The sequence below is a fragment of the Choloepus didactylus genome, chromosome 8 (assembly GCF_015220235.1).
Source record: "Choloepus didactylus isolate mChoDid1 chromosome 8, mChoDid1.pri, whole genome shotgun sequence".
Classification (NCBI taxonomy): domain Eukaryota; kingdom Metazoa; phylum Chordata; class Mammalia; order Pilosa; family Megalonychidae; genus Choloepus; species Choloepus didactylus.
In genome coordinates, this window is record NC_051314.1 from 69,209,053 (window position 1) to 69,226,269 (window position 17,217).

The following is a 17,217-nucleotide window of genomic DNA, read 5'->3' on the forward strand; positions in this document are numbered from 1 at the left end:
TCTTGCCTTTGCTCTTGCCACACTTGCCCCAGAGTCCTTGCCTGACCAGCTCTTAAGATCTTTTTCAGATTCCCACCTGCCCTTTGTGAGCTTTCAGTGGGTCCCCCTCCTCCCTCAGGATGCCTCCTTTTGTCTCTGTGAGCTCACAGGCCTTCCAGAGAGCTCCACAAATGTGCGAGCCCTGAGCACAGGGCCTCATTTTTTACTCTTCTTGAATCCATAACACCTTGTCCTTGGCACATACAGGCGCCCAAGTGGTAGTTGCACAGATTCATTTGGCTGGATACCCCAAAACCGAGGAGAGTCTCCTCATTGGCTGGCATCACTCCCACCCTCACAGGCAAGCCGACCACAAGGCAGGAGAAGGAAATGTTATTTAAAAGAGGAAGAAAACGAGAAAGCATTATATGTTTCCTAGCAGGCAATTTTGAGTAACTTCAAAACCTACCGTGTCAATGTCCCCAGGAGCCTGATGCTCAGCGCTCTGCAGAAACTTGATCTCCTCCCATGACCAGGCCTAGTTTGCTCTGTGGAGCCTGAGCTCCCAGTTTTTGCTCCCTGTTTTCTCCCTGTCTCGCCAAGGCACTCACAACTCTTCCCCTGCTCAGGAGGCAAGAACTCAGGTCCATGTGCCCCAGCATGAGACAGACCTAGATTCAGGTTATTCACCTGCTCTAGATCTCTGTCTCCCTCTGCTCTAGTGAGAGGCTGGCTGAAGGTTCTAGAAGGTCTCTCTTCTTCAGGCTTGTCACCTCCTATCATGGTTCAGCCATTCTGTGCACTCAGAGACTCTCACTAGGATCGGGTTGTTTTGTTTCTTCACATCGTGGTGCTCACCCTCCCTCCTCCTCCCTCAGGTTTCTGCCCTGGACTAGAGAGGAGGGTGGCCATAAGAGGACATCTGCTCCCCCCCACCCCAGCTCTGGTGCCCTTCTGCTCCGTGGCATAATAGGTGATTACAGCATCCTATCCCAAGAGGAGATGTCCTCTTTCCTGGCCACCACCATGTCTGTAAACTTGTTCTCATTAGCTATCAGGACACTAAGTGACAAGGATCTGTCCTACCCTCTTTATAGCAAACTTGTGCTCTGCAGAATCCTTAAGGGTGTTGGCAACCTGCCTTTGGTTTTTCCAGGGCAGTGGTTACTAAGCTTTTTCTTACGTTTATGACATACATATGAACTCAGGGTATACCTCCCCTCTCATCATTCTGTTCTGCTTTCTTGAGAGAAAACCTCAAAATTTAGGATAAAGATGGAGGTATAAGAAGAGATCCATTTGTCTACACGGGGCAGGGCAGCACACTTTAAACTGCACTGTAATAGAAGATACTGGTTTCTAGTCCACATGCTTGTGAAGTAGAGAACAGGCAGAAACATAATTTAGATGCTCTTAGGATTATAAAATATATCATGGGGTATTAAATGGTATAACTGTACCTACATACATGTGGTTCTACAGGAAGGTATCTATCAAATTATAGAAAGTTAACTAAATTCCAAAATAAGGTAACATGCATCCAAGATTGTTTTTGCATGCCATGTGCATCAGTCTTAACTTTTTCAAAAGACTGAAAGCTATGTTGTGTTCTTTTATAGAGTTTAAGTAATCACTGGACTATAACCGTATAAAGCAGATCAGAATATTGTGTATTCATCCTTCAACAAATGCTTATTTAAAGTTTATACTGTGTTGAGTGTTGTGCAGGACAATGAGGTACAGATAAGATTTTAGAAATAATGACTACATTAAGTGTAGCTGGTAGTTACAGATACCCAAAGGCTTATATTAGTACCTTGCAATACCATGCAGATGGTTCTAAAATGTATATATATCAAAGTAAAATATTTAAAATATATCCAGCATATCAGATAAATAAGGAATGTTTTATAGAGTTTAAACGTTGGATTTGTTGCTTGCAGTGAACTCAAAATAAAATCACTTCCAGGGCTCAAGACTCCAGTTTGCTGACTTCAGCGAGGGTTTAAGCAGGGGCAGGCCAGTGCTACTGAAGTCACACTAGCTACTGAAGTCACTCCAACGCAGGACAGACCCTAATAAGTTCCCAAGTTGTTTGGCCACTTTGCTTTGGAGAACAAAATGTCTTTGTGCCAGGTCTGTTGGGAGCAGGCTCCAGGGTCCCCTGCTTTGGAGCCAGATCCCTGGTCTGGTTGGTTCCTCCCAGGGACTTTAGCTTTCCCCTCCAATTATTGGAATAATAAGCTTTGGTTTTTATTTAAAAAACAATAATTTTTCGAGTCTTTTAAACAATAGTAATCCATATTCAGTGGTAGAAATATTTATAAATATGGGTAAGTTAAAAAATCCTCAGTTAACATTTTATAGTTTTATGGCTTTGAATATAGGTCCATATGTAAACGTGTGCATGTAAGACCATAAATGTAAACTTTCATAAGTATTGCACAAAAAGATACAAAATGAGCAGAAGCATTTTCCTCTGAAAGCCAATAGGTAGTTTTTACAGTTGTAGGTGTCTCAATTTTTAGCATCCTATTTTTCATTAATCAGCCATATGTTTGCTCTGCTTGTACTTAGTTCTTGAGTTGTTTTTCCTATGACACCAATAACTCTATTGTGTCTGACAAATGAGTGTTGAAAGTGCTGGTAATGAGGAGGTCTACAGTTAGGATGTGGGTAATGATTTAAGGGGAAAAAAAGTGGTGAAAATGGATAATGTCATAGGTACACATGGAATGAATTATTCTACAGTAGACATGATTGGAACAGAAAATGAATCATGCTGATATGAAATGTACTGTGATAATTAGCAAGAAAAGAAGAAAATAACCATAAAAATAGAAAAATTTAAGGGCATGGCAACAGTTCAATAGGGGTTGAAAATTAGTCTTTCCTCTAAGCTAAGACACTTTGTTTTTGACCTTTTAACATCTCTGAAGTTGGAAAGTCTTAAAGTTGATTGTTGCTCTTGGGCAGGTGGCAGGCATCCATGGATGTTATCTTCTGGGCATGTGCAGACATCAAAAGAGCAGGCACCAAAACCACAATGCAATACCACTTCACACCCACTAGGATGGCTATTATTTTAAAAAATGGATAATAACGGTGTTGGTGAGGATGCAAGGAAATAGGAAACCTCGTAATTGTCAGTGGGAATGTAAAATGGTACAACCACTGTGGAAAACAGTTTGGTGGTTCCTCAAGAAGTTAAACATACAATTATCATTTGAACCAGCAATCCACTTCTAGGTATATACCCAAAAGAATTGAAAACAGGGACTCGGTGTTCATAAGAGTATTAAAATGTAAAAGCAACCCACGTATCCATCCACACAGGGATGAATAAACAAAATGTGACATGTGTGTGTATATAGTGGAATATTATTCAGCTAAAAAAAAAAAAGTTCTGATACATGCTACAGTAAGGATAAGTCTTGCAGACATCATGTTGAATGAAATATGCCAGAAAAAAGGCAAATATTGTATGATTACACTTGTATGAAATACCTAGAATAAGCAAATGCAGAGACAGAAAGTAGATTACAGGTTAACAAGGGATAGGGAGTTTCTGCTTCAAAGGTACAGAGCCTGTTTGGGGGGGATGAAAAAGTTTTGGTAATGGATAGTGGTAATGGTAGCACAGTGTTGTGAATGTAATTAATATCACTGAAGTATATCCATGAAAATGGTTAAATGGGAAATTTTGTCTTGTGTTTATGTTATCACAATAAAAAAATTAAATAAAATTAGAAAAGAGAGCAGGTACCAAGTTGCCTGGTGGGTGTCCAGCAGCTTGTAAGAAACCCCTGCAGATAAAAATAGAGCAGTCTTTAAGCCTCTTTGGATGCAACTGTTTGTGTGGTTTGGGAAAGTGTGAATCAGACTTGTTTAGCCACATTTCCAAAGTGGGTGTCAGTAGTAAACTGGCTGTAGATCATTGCAAAGCTGGCTCAAGACCTTCACACCCTTGTCTTTTTAGGACTTGTATTTCTTTTGTGGCTCATTTAAGAAATGCTGCATTACCAATGCTCTGATGAAACACAGGACAGTATTGGGTAGAAAAACACAGATATTAATGATTCAGAGTTGAAAGGTAATGAGAGGAGTTAGGTTGAAAAAGCTTGGGAAAATCTTAATCAATATACTTAATTTATATATTCCTTTTTTAAATATATGCAACAGTGATGGGTGGTAAAAATCCATCCAAGTTTAAAGGAGCTCTTTCAAAAAGAATAAAGTAGAAATCTGAAGTGGTAAGGAAGCATGTTACATACTTTGACCGTTTTATTTTTTCTTTCCTAGGAGTAATAAAATGATTCACCTAACAAATGACATCTTAGATTTGATGAAATACAGTAGCCTCTTGTCCTGGGAGAAAGAAGGCAGTTTGTTGGAGACCTTGAAAGGCTCTGTGTGAAGAGGCTACAGATGTCACAGGGAGCCAGGATTTAAGGCCCCTTTGAATCTGCTCCTCCTCGGAGGGAGAGGTTAGGTGGCACCTGCAGATGTCAGAGCTGCTGAGGAGCTCCCAGCTACCCTGCAGACATCTGCCTCAGCAGGTCTTCCAGCAAAGAGAGCATAAGGGTACCTGGTTAAAGCATCATCAAAGGGCCCACTCATCCTGTTAAAAGGCAAAGTGCTGGAACTCTGCACAGTTACCCCTCTTAGTCACTTAGATTTGTGAAGGAGTGTACTCAGGACTGGCCTTTGGATCCTAACCTATTAATCTGTATGTGTGTGTGTTGTATATTGTTTAGACACATACATAAATATGCTTATTTATGTATAGGTAAATGTATGCCTTATATAGGTCTATGTATACATGACCACATAAGCTCATATATATGTGTGTGTACACATTGCTTGATAACTTGCTTTTTTTCACTTCCAATATATCTTTTTCCAAGTCATTACATATTCACCATAGCATCATTTTAGATGACAGTATAGAATTCTTTTATGTGGGTTTATGCTAGTTTATTTAATCACTTCTGTTATTAAATGATTGTTTCTAGTTACTTAATGTTAGAAATAATGTCAGGAGCATCCTTGTGTCCAAGCTGTATGCAGATCTATGATTTCTCTCCAACTGGATCTGCACAGGTACCTGCATCTGATTTGGAACCTGCATGGTCTAGGAGTGCCTGTTGCCCACCCTTGCGGTTTCTTGTAAATGTGTGTGTGGTGGGTAAAGGGCCAACATAGAGACTAGGATGGAGGCAATGGGACCATGCAGTACTGGCTGCTGACCAGGTGTCTTCGTCTCTCTGGTCCTTAGTTTCCTTGTTTGTAAACTGAGTCTGTGACACCCCTTTGCAGGATTGTTAGGGGACTAAATAAGATAAGATGTGTCAAGTGCCTATACAGGACCAGAGAGTGGCAACCCCTAAATCAGTGTTAGTCCAACCTGGCGGGTGGGAAGAGGAGGGACCAAAACTCCAAGCTGATACAGTCTCAAAGTGCTGAAAGATGATAAGGGGTATGTAATAGATGCTAATGTTCATTGACTACTTGTGCCTCTGTTCCTTGGTTTTTGTGGGTGAACCAACATAAAAGGAGAGATAAAATAGTATCTATCTCTTAGGCAGGGCTGGCTTCATGGGCGTGTGACCTGTGCAGTCACAGAAGTCCCCACACTTGGTTAATGCTCTGCTATCACTGTCTTGAAATTCTTAATATTTTTGAACAAGGGGTCCCACATTTTCATTTTTGCACTTGGCACCACAAATTATGTAGCTGATCCTGCCTTTGGAGTTGTTGGGAGGGTAAAATGAGAACTCACAAAGCACTTAACACACTAACTGGGATCTAGTAGGACTCAGTAATTGTTAGCTGGATATACTTTTTATTTTTATTACAAGCAGAGACAACCATAAATGCATTATAGATATTTCATTTAATTATTAAACATCTGTGTGAAATTCATAAAATTAACCAAATTTTAAAATAAGGAAGCTGGGCCAAGAAATTAAATAATCCTCTCAAAAATTACAAAACTTATAAATGCAGAGTGTGGATTCAGACCCAAGCCTGTCTCACCTACATCCCACACCATTGAACTGCCCTATTTGGTATTAGTTCCCTTTTTTCCTTCCCAGAGGAACCTCTCTGTAAATTCCATTATTTAACTTTCCTTGATACTCGCCCCCAGCAGAGTTTCTAGAACTCCTCAAAGATAATCCAGAATTCCCACCAGACCTGCAATCTGTTGGGGCTACAGCAGACAGTAGACAGTAAGGCACAGTCCCCCTTCCCACCCTCAGACCCATCCTATCCACAAGCCCACTCAGAATAACTGCTCCAGAGGACCACATCTGGCCACGTGTACCACAGCCTGGTGAGAATTCAGCTCGCTTTCTTTGGCCCCTGATACCCTTAGCTTCCCATGATTTAACTCTAACCAGTACCTCTGAACCACCTCAAGAATCAGTGGGAGATCTTCAATAGTGGGTCGTAGGAAATAGGCTGTAGGCAATGCCCATTTTCAGTAAACTGAGGATGTGGCCATCTGTATCATTGTAGAGATCCTTGTCTTTCCTACTGTGCCAGGCCATAATATGCTCTGCCCACTCTTCCTCACCAAGAAAAAAAATAAGAGAAAAGGAAAATCCATCCTGCCCAGGCTGCAGTGTGGGGATGCTTACAGTGTGTGGTCTCTGAGCAGGGAAGGTAATACATGGGCTTTCGTCTCTTGGATAGCTGGATTTGAATTTTGAGTGTGACAATGAGACTGTTTGTTGTTTCAAAGCAATTCCCTAAGTGGCTGTTTGCTCAAGACTTTTGTAGTGTGAACAGAGATTTAAGGGAGGGGAAAAAGCCATCTGCTCCGGAATACAATTACATGATCAAATTACTGCAAAGCAAAATGGAGGGAGTCCAACAGAAAGTTCCTGTCTGGTGTATCCAGTCCCAGCCTGCTCTTCAGGCCATTGTGTTTCTGGGGAGACTCACATGCGGATTCGGGAGACAAGGCCATGCTAACTAGGGGTATAAACACGGCAAGCAGAAGAGACAAAGCCAGGGAGGAAGCCAAGCCATTCAGAAAACTGAAACCATCTTGAATTTGAATTAACAAGAAAAACCTTTGGAAAAGCTCAGTCCCGTATTCTTTTGACCTTAGCTATACATGTCTTTGGTTACAATTAATTTATCATATCAAATGAAGAAGCTACATACATCCCCTTGTAAATTAAGTTCATGATTTTTCTTTGTTGATATTCTCCTAGCATTTAGATACTCAAATCTATTTACTTCTCTCAAAATATGGGACAGTTCTTTTGTTTTTGAAATAAGGTCTGTCTCAATTTGCAAAACATTCTCAAGTCTTATTTTTTTCCTCTAAATTTGTGTGGTGTTTTTTCTTTTTGCTACTAGGCATTCATGCAGCCTCACTTGCTGGGAAATGAGTTCACACATTTGGAGTTTCCAAGGAGAGTACAGAGAAAGGAACTCGGAAAGAAGATGCTCTACAGGGACTTTAATATGACAGGCTGGTAAGAACATGCCTCGCTCTGTCTTGGCACCGCCACTAGGTGTGTGAAGGAAGCGTCATCTCCATAAAAGGCCACTTGCGCAGCTCAGATTAGGAGGTGCAGCCAGAGACCCGGGTTTGTGATGAAGGAAAAGGGGCTACGCTCACTTCTGCTGTTTTCACTTAGGCACCGTTCTCAAGTCACAGGCGCTGGTTTGCCTCTTGCAGCCTTTCTTGGGATTATCTAGACCCCATGAAGTTGACCTAATACACCACTTCAGAGGGAACAGGCACTTGGGGGCTTTTAAAACACATTAAACTTTTTATTTATTAAGTCAGAATTACCAGGGAATGGGCCCAAGGTTTATAGAGCCATACTTGCTTGGGTTAGGATCCTGGCTCTGACCTTTCTAAATAGGCAAAGTTGGGACGAACTACTTAACCCTTAGAGCCCACTTTTCCATGGCTAAAGTGAAGATATACTCTTTGAAGGGTTGTTGTGAAGACTAAAGGTAATAAGCTATTCTCATTATTTTATCACACTCAAATCAAAATCTTGAGAGGGGGTGATGTATTCCAAACACCTGTGCAAGCACCAGTATCATTTTTGACGTGGATTCGTGGATAACATTGACTAAGACCTCTCCTGTTTCTTCTGTCTGAAAAGCAGGTATTATTATGAAGTACTTATATATTATAGGGCTGGTGTAAGGATTAAATTAGAGAATAGTGCCTGGCACATAGCTGGGTGGGTGAAGATTAGCCCTTAGAACTGAATGAGCCTCCCCTGGGAGAAGGCAGTAGGAGAATGAGACAGTGGATTCTTCCCCCACCATATCTCGAAGACAATTGATAAACAAGTAGATTTCATTATCTCTTCTTCACGGCTATAATAGATGGTCACAGCCCAAATTCCAGTGGCAATGACTTCTACGCTGGTGACCTAGTTCTAGGGTGCTTACTGTTTCAAAGGAACAAGTTTAGCTACCAGGAAAGATGAGAGGTTGATCCAGGAGACTTCTGGTTGTCACTTGCCACCTAGAAGAAAAGATCCCCACCAGTTCCACTCTTGCTCTAAAACAGGGGTCAGAAACTATAGCCCGAGGGCCAAAAATTCTGCCCACTGCCTATTTTGGTAAATAAAGTTTTGGGGGGAATACAGCAACACCCATCTACTTATATTTGGTCTCTGGCTGCCTCTACACTACAATAGGGGAGTTGAATAGTTGCAACAGAAACTGCTTGGCCCAAACAGCCAAAAATATTTACCCCTGCTTTAAACATTAGCTCCTACTCTAAAACATGAATGGATATATTGGAAAGGGTTCCCCAGATTTGCAGCTCTGGAGTTTTGCAGTTTTGATGCCCTATAGTCATTATCCTGACTCTGACTGGGTTTTCTTATAGATCCATTTTTATTCAATCGACAAAATCAGCATTAGTTGTAGAAAAGACTGAGGTGAGGGCTAGTGTTGCTCAGGAAAGTGTGTGATTGGTCTGACTTTCGTAGAATTTAGAAAGATGGAAGGGTATCCTAGGTTCGGAACCCACATGATTGTAAACACATAAACAAAAAAGGATAGATGCAAGAGACAGCGAGGAAAATGGCCAAATCAAAGGGGGGAATCCATGGGGAATCTGCCTGAGTTATTACTGAGGAAACATAATAGAGGGTTTGGGAAGCTAGGCATGGAGTTTAGGTTTAGTGTGGGAGACAGTAGGTTGCCCTTGTGTCTTTCTGAGGAGGAAAATGAAATGATGAATGCAATGTTTTAGGAAGGTGGTTCTCAGAGAAGTCTGACGGAGACCAACTAGGGGAGAAAACAGACTCAGGTACTTGAGAAAAATGATCATAGAGATACATATGTGTGGTCTTGAAGGCTAAATAGAAGGATAGAAGCAGAAGATAGAGAAGGAAAGGATTTGAGACAACAGACTCGATCATTTAGGCCAAGGGATAAATGCAAATGTAAATGTAAATCAGTAATTCTGATGATCTGTTTAAATATGTCTCAACTAGTCTGCAAGCTGCCTGAGGGGAACACCAGTGCTGAGTCCCATGCCTGACACACAGTAGACTTAGCAATTATTTATTGGATGAAAGGAAGGAAGAAAAGTGGTGGAATTGACAGAAGTTGAGGGGAGGCAGGTGGCTCAGAGTAGTGGAAGGTAGATATGAAGGTGGATGTGATGAATTTGCTTTTGAAACATGTTGAGCTTGAAGCAAGACTTCTACACCAGCAAGGCAGATTTGAGAATCTGAGCCCTAAGCGGTCAAAACAAACGTGGTAAATATCATACCTCGAATCTCCTCGTAGGAGAATGTCTTTGTTGCAGGGGCCTCGTATCAATTCATACAGAGAAAGACAACTTACAGTGACTAGTTTGGAAAGCAGTCCTAAGGGGATGACAGGCAGCCTCCTGGTAATGGGCAAGATGCTCACAAACCTCTCTTTCTAAGTAGAACATGTTATGAGGTTAGTTTTTTATACTTCCTTCTCCAAATCCCTTGAAGCCATTTTTTTTCCTTCTTTTTTCTTCTGAATGGCATGTACATTGTTCCCCATAACAAAATGTTCAGGATTGCCCGTTTTATATATTTTTTAATGTAGACAAATTCAGCAACTAGATTACATCCAACTTTATATGCACATAATTGCTTTCTCTTGCTCTCTTTCTTATACACACATATCCCCATCTGTCCTAATCAAATAAGCCATCCGTAAGTTGGCTGTGTATCATTGTATGGACCGCCGTAGAAGGTATTGAATAATGGAGGAGCCGAGACTGAGAATGGCTTCAGACAGACATGATTTGCTGGTTTGTTTCAGTGTAATTCCCTGCCTGGCTGTTGGCTCACAACTTTGGCTACAAGCAGAGATTTATGTATACCTTTGTGCATGTCCTACCTGTTCTTTCTTTCGATTTGAAAATGGGACTTAAGAAGAAGGAGAGCTCTTTACATCTTTGTTGGAAGAACTTGGGAAGTTTAAAACCAATTTAGACTGGTGCCTATGTAACCCTTCTCTCCCAGCTTTAAGAAGTTCATTTTTTAAATGTCTTTATCCTCTGATGGAGAGCCTCAGATCTAGCAGTCATTTTTCAGGACATAAAAAAAGGTGGGATTCCAATTTGCTGCTTTTTTTAGTTGTCAGTAGAAAGAAAAGGAGTGGAAAAATTCTATGGAAAAGGAGATGAGATCTGTGACCTATTTCCTTTACATGAAAGCCTTAAATTACTGCTAATTGATGGAATTAGTTGAAGATGGCCTGGATAACATTTGGAAATATGTCGAACTCAAGGAGGCAAAGGAGTCCTTATCTAGTCCCTCCCTTATGGTTCTTGGCTTCAGAAGTAGCTGTGGGCTGTGAATTAGTTTCTCTAAGAGTTCACCCACTGCAAAGCAGATTAATGCTTGTAGTGAATTGCCCAGTTGTTTTTCCCCTCACCCCCCACTATTCATGATGGTAATGGGGCTAGCTAACAGTAATCAGGAGAGTTAAGTGCCAGGCACTGTGATGAAAGCTTCAAATGATTCTTCCTGTTCAAGTCTTACTACAATCCTATGAACTGGGTACCTTTTACAGATGAGACTGAGGCAGAGGGGTTCAAGATTGTACAACTAGTAAGCGGAGAAACTGGGATATGAACACAGGCAGCATAACTTCAGGGCCTACACTACTACTGTGTTGGACTGTCAAGTGTATAACTCCCCTTGTTCCCATTTTATAGATGTGCAAATTGAGGCTCAGAGAGATTAGGTGGTTTGCTCAACTTCCACCAATGTAAAAATATCCGAATATGAATATGAACCCAGGTTTCCAACTCTTAGTCCAGGGCTCTTTCAGACCTCGTACTCCAGCCACCTCTTCTTCAGGGTGAGATAAGATGTAATTATTCAGTTTTGAGCTGCAATATAAATTTAAGTCTGGGACTTCCATCCACCAGAATCAGTGCCTCCTTGACAGTCCTTTAGGGGAAACGAGGATGGAGTGAAGCATTTCAGGAGCTGCTGAGGCAGTAACTTTTCTAGTTCCCAATCTGACCCAATATATTGTTGACCAAATTAAATTGTGATGCTTCACACTTGTCACTAAGACCCTGTATGTGATTTGGGAGTGGTGGGGTGGGGGGAGATCCCCAAAGAACCAAATCTCCTATGCTTAGGAAAATTGACTGCTCTCATTAGAGCAGCATCATGCCAGCATTCTGTGGTGTGTCTGCAGTGGAAAGAAGTGTGGGAGAGGATGTCAGCTCTGAGAAGCGTTGTCTCATAATTAAGGATGAGTCTGTTGCCTCCTGACGGGGATCCTTTCACTCCCACCCTCGTGCATTCTCGGAGACTGTAGAACAGCTTGGCAGGCCCAGATTGTATAGAGGACGAAAGGTTATTGTCACCAGGACCATCATAATGAAATTGGTCCTTTCCCTGGCTCCCCCACTCCCACCCTGCACCTTACCCTTCTCCTCAGATAATTTGCACAGTGACTTGATTTCCAAAGCCTTTTCCTTCATGGCACCCCCAACACTGAGTTGGTCCTGATCTTGTCTTTCCTTGCTCTCCTCTTCACCCATCCAGCTCTCACCTTCTGTACCTGGTCTTTTGGCCCTGGTTTCAGAATCCCAGCCTTGCACTCCATGCATGCTGGCCACCCCCCTCCTCCCCAGACGTTTGTTTTGAGCTGCTATAGCAGGATGCACACTGTAGCTGGCATTGTCTGAATGCTCTGTGTCCTGACCCACAGCCCTCAGAGCTGTTTCAGACTGTAATTTGCTGGCAACCATCTATGTTACTGAATTGAAACAACAGTTTCTCACAGCTGGCCTTGTGGCACCAGGTCCCTGCTCCTGAGACTGTTGGTGATTTGGCCCTCTCATGTAGGATCAGCGTTCTTCATGCTCTGTGTCCAGCCACATGGGGTGATGGGCAAACCGGGGGCCTAGGAGGAAATTCATGTGAGAGGGGACTGGAGCTTTACCCGTGGCTTCAGGCCAGATCCTCCAGCAGCTGTTCCTGGGCTGATGGGATTTGTGGCAGGAGCAAGGGCCAAGGAAAAAGAGAAGTCCATCGTGTGAATGCAGGATTGCTTCCAGATGGTTCTAGTTAGGAGCAAAGTACACCAGAATTCTTTCTTCAAGCAAAACTTTTTTTTTTTAAAAACATTTATTTCATTTAACATCTGATTTCAGGAAGATAGGCTAAATCAGTAACTTGAGATAGCATGGCTTTCCTTAGGAAAGAGAATACTTTTTAGGAGTTAGGCTCTTTGGGGACTGGCCCTTGCTCTGCCAAGGTTCTGGGACCATGGACAATGTCGGGGCCTCCGTCTCTCAATTGTAAAATGGTTCCTTTAACCATTGCTGCCACCACCTCTGTCTGGTGGGGAATGTGCTTTGCTCTGGTTTTCAGAGTTTATGGAAAAGACAGATCCCATTAGAAAGATTCCAGAGATGGTAACCTTTTATAAATTGTCTCTTGCAGCCCTTAATTCCTCAGATTCTAACTTGATGATGCATCAGGATTATTTTCCCCTCTTCTATTTCCCTTAAAACTCTGAGCAAATCCAGGGATTTTTTCCACTGGGAACAGAGTAGAGTCAACCACCATTTTCTCATTTCAGCACTTACTACTTTTTTAAGGCAAAGGAAACGTTTTCCATTCTCTGTGCTCTCCCATAGAGAAGCCACTAGCCACATGTGGACATTTAAATTCAAATTAGTTAAAATTAAATAAAGTTAAAAATGCATTCCATCAGTCACGTTAGGCACATTTCACTTGCTCAGTAGCCACATGACTAGTGGCTACTGTATTGGACAGTGCAGATATAGAACATTTCCAGCATTGCAGGAAGTTCCCTTGGGCAGTGCTGCGGTCTCACTAATAAGAGTGTGGGTCTGGTTGGGGGTGGGATGGAATACGATGCAAGGATCTATCCCAACAATAAAGAGTTTAAAAAATAGAAATTAAAAAGGCATAAGGGGTGCCAAATGATAGAAGCCAAATGGTATAGACCCCATTCTATGGCTCCTGGCCCCTCTGCTGCCAGGCTCTGTGTCTGCTGGAGGGTGGGCCCCACTCAGCCCCTCAGACCTTCAGGGGCATCAGTCATTGTGTTTAGGTCTCCAGAGGGCACTCGTTGTGGGGTGGCAGAGAGGCTGGCATCCTGCCGGCCAGCGTGAAGGGGTGCCCACTTCATCTGCACCCCTGCCTCACCCCAAGCTGCCCCCCAGGCCTTGCCCAGCCTCTCGCCACTGCTGCTTGGGCTAGTGCCAGCCTGTTGGCACTTTTGTTCCTTCTGCTTTTCCTTTTCTTCTTGGGGAATATTTCAGGTCCTGAGGATCTGATTCAATACAACCTCACTTCCAACCCTTTCCATTTGGCTTGGGGTGACCTTTTATTCTCCCTCTGCAGCCTGGAGCCAGCGCATGGACCTCAGCCCCACAGCACTGGGCTTCTTACCAGCTAATCCACCCCTTTTCCAGGGAGAGAAACTCGCTGAAGGCATTCCTAAGCACAGTCTGGAGCTCCTGGGTCAAGTTTAACAAATACCAGAGATATGGCTTCTATCTTATTCTTTATTGCTCTTTCCAATGCCCTCTGACAGCGCATTCAGGAAGGCTATCAGGGAGGTGCATAAGCAGATTGAGAAACGCTGCAGAATGCTTTATGAAGCCAACTCCAGGGCTGCGCCCGCATTTAATGTAAATTGATTTAGTGAATCAAGCACAGAAGCCCGCTTACAGAAACCTCAGGCTCTGTCTTCCCGAGGACCACCTAATAAAGCAGCCCCTACTGATACTCCTCATTAGCTTTTCCACTGATCCCCAGTCAGTTTTTAAAGGGACAGTGTCCCTCTTTTGGGCCTGAATTTATGTGTTGGCCATGCCTGTTATTAGTCTTACTTGGAAAGCCTGCATTTTCTAGCAGCTTGACTCTTGAGTTTTAAAGAGTAATTGGAAAATTCAAACCCTGTGCTTTTTCCCTCTTTTTTGTTTTTAATCACTTTTAACCCAGTCTTTGGAAGCTTACCTGCAAATGCTCTGACTAGCTTTTGGGGGCATGGAAGGATTTTTCACTACCGCCTCGGTGCAAATCCTAACATTACTGTTGTGCCATATTCCTCAGTGGGCCACTTTTTAAACACGCCAGGGAAATAGCAAATTTTAATTTTATAATTACAAGGAAGCAGGCCTTTCCCTAGTTAAGCCTGGTGTTAATTTCCTCCCAGAAACTCATACTTTCATAATTTAATGGCAGCACTCGGGGGCTAGGATGTCAGTTCAGAGAATTTTAATCCTAAACCTTAATAGATTGTCCAGGGTGAGGAATGGCTGGCACAGGGAATGGCTGGCGCAGGGATTAGGCACCCAGAAAGTCCCTGTTTTTAAAGTTCCACTGGGAGCTGGAGCTGAAGTCGGAGTGGGTCAGCCTCGCATAGGGAGGGGCTTCTGTCCGGGGGCTCCCAGAGTAGGGATGATGAATGGTTATTTGCAATGTGCATGTTCTGCATCTTTTCAAGATTTGCAGCTCTAGCTGCAGAAGCAGCAGGGAAGAAAGCCTGCCCCGCTGTGTGGAGCACATTTCCTGACAGTGATAAATGACTCCTTGCTCTCCCACCCTCCTCCCCACTGCTCTGAGCTTGAGGCCAGTGGAAGCTATGAGGTCTTTAAAATGGTTGGAAGCCAAGACAGGCAGGCATTGTCAGGCCACAGGGAGGAAAAAGAAAAGAGATGCCTAGCCAGCTTGCTCCCTGTTGATCATCCATTAATACACACACACACACACACACACCCTCTGGTAAGTGTAAGTTTGTCATTCCTAAAGTGGCCAAGAAACTTCTCAGCCTTTCTTTCCCCCTCAGACCCTTTGAGAAGTCACACAATTTATCTATACTCATTCATATTACCCCTAAGCATAGCACAACAACCTGTCCTTCCTAGTGACTGATGTTACGGGGAGTGTAGTATCTGTATGGTGGTAACCTGGCTCCAGGTGCTCTGGGGAAGTTTTAACATGTCAGAAATCCATGTAAAAATAGCCAGGGTCTTCTTGGCCAAGGAGCCCCTGGGGGTGCACTTTTTATATTTAGTAAACCTTTATGATACACCTACTGTGTATTATACATTGAGTAGTAGTGAAGAACAGGGATGGTGGAACCAGGTGGTTTGTCTGGGATTTGGACAAATCATGTCACCTCTCTCTGTCTCATTTCCCCATTTGTAAAATGGGGTTAATAACTGTACCTAAAAATATTTAAGACTTCTTAAGTTAGTATAGTGGAGTGCACTGAACAAAGCCAAGCATATGATAAGTGCTATATAAGTGTCTGATGACATTAGAATCATGAGATATTATGGAGAATAGAAGGTGGAAGGATCAGCAAGATGATCCCTTCCTCGGGAGGTTTACAGTTTAGTGTATTGAGGTGCTTTCTTCCCCAGGTAATGAGAGGCTGGAAACCTAAAAGAAAAAGGAAGGCAGTTTAGAGAAGCCAGAGACTGAAGGAAGATCAAGGTGTGTGGCCATCTCTGCTTGGCAAATCTGTCCTGCAGTGAGCTGGGTGAAGAGATGGGGCTCTTCTCTGTGAGAAAAGATGCCATCACTTCAGCCCAGAAGCTATTGCCTCCCTTTTCCTGGATGCTGTTGGTGGTTTTGTTTTGGTTTGGTTTGGTTTTTGGTTTTCACACTGACTTTGTATCTGCCATCTGGGTCCTAGATGCTGGACTTTTTAAGGTGCCCATTGCATCCCTCCTGAGCCAGATCCAGGGAGCTGGGACCCCAGGCTCCTCAGTGGCTAAAATGTCTCCTCAAAAGGAGGTATCTTATCAGATAGGGCTATGTTAGCATGAGACATTACTAGTTGGCCCAGGGATTGCTTTCTGAAAAATTATCAAGTACCGTTTTACCTGTAAATCTGTTCTTAAAAATCTCAGCAGTGGAAGAAGTAGATCTGTTGGGACACTTACATAAATAACAGATGCAAGACAAAATATATATAAGTTATAAAAAGATGTTTAAAGAAAGGCCTTTTGACTGTGGTAGAAGAAGTGTGTTTTTGTTTGTTTTTGTTTTTTTAAAGAAAGAGAGAGATTGGGATTGGGGAAGACTCCACAGGGAAGGTTGCATTTGAACTGAAGAGCTGAACAATGAAAGGGGTTTCAGGAGGGTTGAGAACAGGAGGGAAGGGCATTCGGAGCAGAGGGTACAGCACATCCCACAGATGTGAAAATATGATGTGAGTTTTGGGAAGGTGGAAACCAGAAGTGATATTCAAATGATTTCGGTCAGCATGGAGGAATGGACTCGGACTGGGCTGCTCTTGGAAGCCTCCTGCTGTGCCAGGTATTGACCTTTTGTTTACCAGACCATGGGGATGCTAGGGGAGGTCAGAGCAGTAGATGGAGGGTGTTTAGGGGGCTGGGGATGGTCATGAATTGCCACCAGTACAGATGCATTTCAATGTTTTAGCTCCCATACACAATCGTATTGATATGTGCCAGCTAGATGACAGTCCTGTTGGTAACAAAATCTAAGACAGACGTGGGAGGGTGTGAGGCAGTGGTGGGCAGTGAAGCTAAGCATTAAGCTAGATATGTAGATCGGAGTCAGCTCATGGGAAACTTTATGCCATGCTAAGGCTGGCAACAACTAATGTAATTTTATGTTTCCACCCTATGGAACTCTACACCTCTGTAAAGTACGTAATGACACACAGTTTCAGCAGGGCAAAGATACAGGGCTGACAGTATGCTCAGAAGGACATGTG

The 17,217-nt window shown here is 42.9% G+C and overlaps 1 protein-coding gene across 3 annotated transcripts in view; it reads left to right on the forward strand.

The window, feature by feature from the left end:
• Positions 1 to 17,217, forward strand: part of PPM1H (protein phosphatase, Mg2+/Mn2+ dependent 1H) — a 311,989-nt gene that overhangs the window by 227,236 nt on the left and 67,536 nt on the right. For all 3 annotated transcript variants that reach the window (XM_037847540.1, XM_037847541.1, XM_037847542.1), the window contains one exon: positions 7,354 to 7,472. In XM_037847540.1, coding sequence (XP_037703468.1) covers positions 7,354 to 7,472 — 119 coding nt within the window. The remainder of the gene's footprint in view (positions 1 to 7,353; positions 7,473 to 17,217) is intronic.